Source organism: Nematolebias whitei, chromosome 12, assembly GCF_014905685.2.
Source record: "Nematolebias whitei isolate Nwh7 chromosome 12, NemWhi1, whole genome shotgun sequence".
Taxonomy (NCBI): domain Eukaryota; kingdom Metazoa; phylum Chordata; class Actinopteri; order Cyprinodontiformes; family Rivulidae; genus Nematolebias; species Nematolebias whitei.
Window position 1 is genome coordinate 9505900 of NC_056509.1, and position 5224 is coordinate 9511123.

The following is a 5224-nucleotide window of genomic DNA, read 5'->3' on the forward strand; positions in this document are numbered from 1 at the left end:
ATGCTTGAGAGAAGTGCAGCGCTACATCTGTAGCATCTTAGCTTAGCAGTAACTGTGACGCTTTAAACAAACTTGGTGAGAAACATCCTTTAAATGTGTGGAATTAAAGGAAATCTGTGAAATGCTGCTTTTTTTGTTCACTAGTGAACACATTTTTTTTTTTTTTACACGCGCGCACACACACACACACACACACACACATCATTGTGGCCCCCCACTTCATGGATGCTTCTGACGCCCTTGCAGCAAACAATGGTACACTTCGAATGCACCTCTCAGTTTTAAGACGAGCTTAGAGTGAAAATTCTTCTCCTACATGAAGTTTTCATACAGGAGAACCACAAGAAACAAAGCCACAAATGCTTCTCATGATGGAATGATGACAGAAGGTCAAGACTCACCAGCAGCATGCCTGTTTGTGTCAGCGTTCAGCTTCGACTGCGAGCAGCTTCTTCAGCTGTTTACTCCCCACGAGTGTTTATACCCCCCCACACACACACACACACACACACACACACACACACCCCGCAGCCGCTCTGAGCTGCAGACATGTGTTTCCGCCGTGTCTTTCACGGATTCAGAGATATCTCCTTTCTTTTTGGGGACCTCTGGTCGTCCTGCACCTGAAGCTACACAAAGTTCCCCCAGTCACAGATTTCAAGGTGACACCTCCAAAAGTGTCAACAAGCTTTTTATGTCACTTCCTCCCACTTTGATGGGAAAAACTGTTTTTGTAGAAGAAAGGTGAAACTTTTCAGAGTGAAAATTGCAACTCAAGCTGGAAAGAGTTTGGTTTCCAAAGCAGACTTCAGGTTCTCTTCTTTTTGTTTCTTCTCAGGAGAACGCCCACAACTTGAAACTGACTCCAGCAGAAGTGCAGCTGATCAAAGGATCACTTTCAGAAACAATCATTCTGAGCTGTCGCCGTTTTTATTTTAACTAGAGAAACTGCACTTCCTGCAAAAATGCAGTGCTTATTTCAGAGGAACTAATTGCTGAAAAACACATGAAATGTAGCTGAAATGGAAGAACGAGCCTAAATTAGCAGAAAAAAGCAGAAAAAAGCATTTGCTGAATTAGGTTTAAATAAGCAGAAATTAGCACAAAAATGAGGAAAGTAGCTAAAAAAGTTGATTAGGAAAAAAAAATGCCTCAAAAGCAGCTGGAAGCTGAAAGAAGTTTAAACTACCAGAAGGAAGTGGAAGGAGCTGAAATGAGCTAAAAAAAAAAAAAAAAGTGGAATTTGCTGAAAACGCTAAAAATGAGTAAAAACAGCTAAGCTAGCAGAAACTAGCATAATTAAGCTGAAAGCAGCATAACAAGCTGAAATTAGCAGGAATAAGTTAATTAGGCTGAAAGTAGCTGAAATTTATATGAAAAACTCAATGTATCTGAAAACAGCCAAAAACTAAAAAGTTAGCTAAAGTGGTAGAACAAGCTTAAATTAGCAGAACAAACACATTTGCTGAAATTGGCTTAAGTAAGCAGAAATTAACTCAAAAATTAGGAAAGTAGCTAAAAGGCTGAAATTGGCAAAAATAAGTTAATTAGGCTGAAAGTAGCAGAAATTGCCACAAAAAATTTTAATTTATCTGAAAACAGCCAAAAAGAAAAAAGTTAGCTAAAAAGGTAGAACAAGCTTAAATTACCAGAAGTAAGCAGAAAGAACACACATTTACCCAATTCAACTGAAAGAAGCTGAAATGAGCACCAAAATTGGAAATGAGCTGAAAAAGTTGAAATTAGCAAATTTTACAAAAAAGCTTAAAAGTAGCTAAAAAGGCAGAAAGAAGCTGAAATTACAACGACGAACTGGAGAGAGCACATTTTTGATGGATTAGTCAGGAAAAAGTTGTAAAGAAGAAAAAGAAATGTGGAATTAGCTGAAAAAGCTAAAATTAGCATAAAACTGCTAAATAGTAGCTGAAATAGTAGAAAAAATTGAAATCTGCAGAAATAAGCTGAAATTAGCTGAAAGAAGTTAGAAGAAGCACAACATTGTTGTAGTTAGCACAAAGAATATGAAAGGATCACAAAACAGCTGAAAAATCAGCTGAAAGTATCTGGAAAAACGTTTACATTTGCAGAAGGAAGCTGAAAGAAGCTGAAGCAGAACAAAACATGAAAGGAGCAGTAAAATATTGTAAACAGATCTAAGGATTTTAAGGATGTAAAATGAGCTCAATTCATTTTTTATGATGAAAATAAAATGCAGAAAAGGCTAAATATTTCAAAAAGCTAAAGTTGCACCAATACCAAAAGTCATAGCAGGATTGTCCTGAAAGAGATGAACGTTTTGATTTATGATTTGTTGAAATATATTGAAAACTGTGGGCCGAGAACAAAGCTGAAAAATGTACAGAAGGAAAATGGATCACATTAGTTGCTTCATAAACATGCACACAATAACTGACTCATTTGCAACATTTCACACCTACACACTGAGCACAGACCGAACGATGTAGGTCAAGGAAACGCTGACAGGGTTCTGGTAATAAATCAGCAGAAGTCCAAAGGCAGACGTGTTGATGGCATCTTCTCGCCTCGAGCTCCGTTTCAATAAGGAGAAGACCAAAGAGCCGAGGTGTAGCTGTTGTGTGGTCACCCAGAACCAGTCCAACAACATGAGATAAAATCTAATTTAGGGTGACACCGGAACAACAACAGGCTGTTTATGTGAATAAATAGAACTTTAACTAAAGTTTGGTTCAGTTCCTGAGGTTTGTGGACTCCAGAGCAGAAAATCATTGGATTTTAAAAACTGATTAGATTTATCTCATTTCTACAACAGAAACACAAGACATAAATTTGTTCAATAAAATAAAACATAATTTCTCACAAATGCTGACTCAGCATTCACATTACTTTTTTTCCTTCAGTTTTTGTCATCTAACTACTTCTGCTGTACAACTACTTTGTTATTCTAAAACAAAATGTTCAGCTCAGTGAGGAAATGTGATTTTGTTTTCTATAACTTTATACTTTCTAAAATGTTTAACTTCATCTACACGTATTTTACCTTTAGAAGCTGTCGTGTTTGGTATGAATAGAAAACTCAAAAACGCTGAACCAAACTCAGAGAGGTAAACAGATAGAACTGATTTATTTACAACAAAAAAAAACAAAAGGCTGACGATGCAGCAAAAATACTAACTAGAAAAATCAGAGGAAGGACTCGAAGGGAAAAGAAGCACAACGCATGGACAAAAAATAAGAAAAAGAACATGAGGGAGACATGACACCTGAGGAGAGACAAGGAGGATCAGGTGAGAGTGGGAGGAGCTAAACTACAAGGGAATCAGAATTAGAATAAGCCTTATTATCATTCAAAAAGCGTTCAATGCAAAAACAACTGGACTTTTCTTCTTTTTTCTTGACGTTTCACATCCGAGGAGCTTTCTCAATTCAAAGAGCAGAGAGTGAGAGATTCAGGTTATAAGGCTGAGTGAGATAAGGGGAGTGGTGGCGCAGAGGTTAGAGAGGTGGGCTTGTGATCCAAAGATCGCCGGTTCACGTCCCGGCCCCGACAACATCAAAAAAATTGTGGGTGGGGTAGGTGAAACACCCACACTTGCCCCCACCCTCATTCGCCCCACTCTGGGCCCATGAGCAAGGTCCTTAACCCCACCATGTGCTCCCTAAACAGGTCTCTCTTGAAAATGAGTTCTCGTGGCTCAATGAGACTAACCTGGATAAATAAAGGCTAAATGAAAAAAAAAATAAAAAATAAGACACACACATATGTAGATTGGCAATTCACACATAAACACCTTAACAGTAAGAGTCTTTTGTTCCTCTAATTCACAGATGAGGCCCCTCTGTTCCCATCAGGTGTGAAAACCGGCTGGGAATCCGTTTTAAAGTTGCATTATAGGTTTTTGAAAGTGAAAATCTGAGGCCTCCTCCTCTGTTAAGAGACGATTTTTCTCTTTTTACATAAATTGCTTCCTTCACCCCCCTCTCAAACCATCTGTGTTCTCGGTCCAAAATTTGCACATTTTGGTCCTCAAAAGAGTGTCCCTTATCTGTGAGGTGGAGGTGAACAGCTGAATTTTGTCCAGAGGAGGTGGCTCTCCTGTGTTGAGCCATACATCTGTGAAGAGGCTATTTAGTTTCTCCAATGTAGAGGTCTGGACAGTCCTCGCTGCACTGGACCACATACACTACACCACTCTGTTTGTGTATGGGTGTTTTGTCCTTAGGGTGGACCAGCCTCTGTCTGAGAGTCCTGCTGGGTTTGAAATGTACTGGGATCTTGTGTTTGTTGAAGATCCTTCTGAATTTCTCTGATACTCCAGCAACATAAGGGATGACAATGTTTTTCCGTCTGTTGTTCTCCTTTTTCTGTTTATTGGTGTGTTTTGTAGATTTCCTCGCTGACTTGACAAAAGCCCAGTTAGGATATCCACATGTTTGAAGAGCTTCTTGAATGTGTTTCTGTTCCTTTTCCTTACCTTCTGTCTTCGTGGGGACGCATTCAGCCCGATGTTGTAAAGTTCTGATGACAGAGAGTTTGTGTTCCAGTGGATGGTGGGAGTCAAACAGAAGATACTGGTCTGTGTGGGTTGGTTTCCTGTAAACTTCAATGTTGAGGCTGTCCTCTCTTTCCATCTGAACCAAACAGTCCAAAAAAGGCAGCTTGTTGTCGTTTGCATCCTCTCTGGTGAACTTGATGTTGTTATCGACCGAGTTGATGTGCCTGGTGAACGTTTCTATTTCCTTGGCTTGGATTTTGACCCAGGTGTCATCCACATAACGGAACCAATGGCTTGGCTTAGTTCCCTCATAGGAGTTTAGGGCTCTCTGTTCCACTTCCTCCATGTAGAGATTGGCAACAATGGGTGACATTGGAGATCCCATGGCACAGCCGTGCTTCTGTCTGTAAAAACTGTCATTGAACTTGAAATAAGTGGTGGAGAGGCAGAGATCCAACAGGGTGCAGATCTGGTTGAAGTTGGTCCTGTTGATTAAGTCCTTGTCTTGTAGAAGTTGTTTTCTGACGGTTTCTACTGCTTCAGAGATTGGTATGCATGTGAAAAGAGAAGTCACATCATACGATACAAGGGTTTCTCCTGGGGTTAGTTTCAAGTGTTGAACTTTGTTAGCAAAATCAATGGAGTTCTTTATGTGATGAGGTGTGTTTCCAACAAGAGGAGCTAAAATACCAGCCAGATGTTTAGCAATATTGTATGTCACTGAGTTCATGCTGCTGACGATGGGTCTG

At 39.7% G+C, this 5224-nt stretch overlaps 1 protein-coding gene across 1 annotated transcript in view; it reads right to left on the reverse strand.

Moving 5' to 3' along the window:
• Positions 1 to 410, reverse strand: part of il17a/f3 (interleukin 17a/f3) — an 89391-nt gene extending 88981 nt beyond the window's left edge. The window contains exon 1 of the mRNA XM_037686079.1: positions 402 to 410. Coding sequence (XP_037542007.1) covers positions 402 to 410 — 9 coding nt within the window. The remainder of the gene's footprint in view (positions 1 to 401) is intronic.
• Between the last annotated feature and the right edge of the window lie 4814 nt (positions 411 to 5224).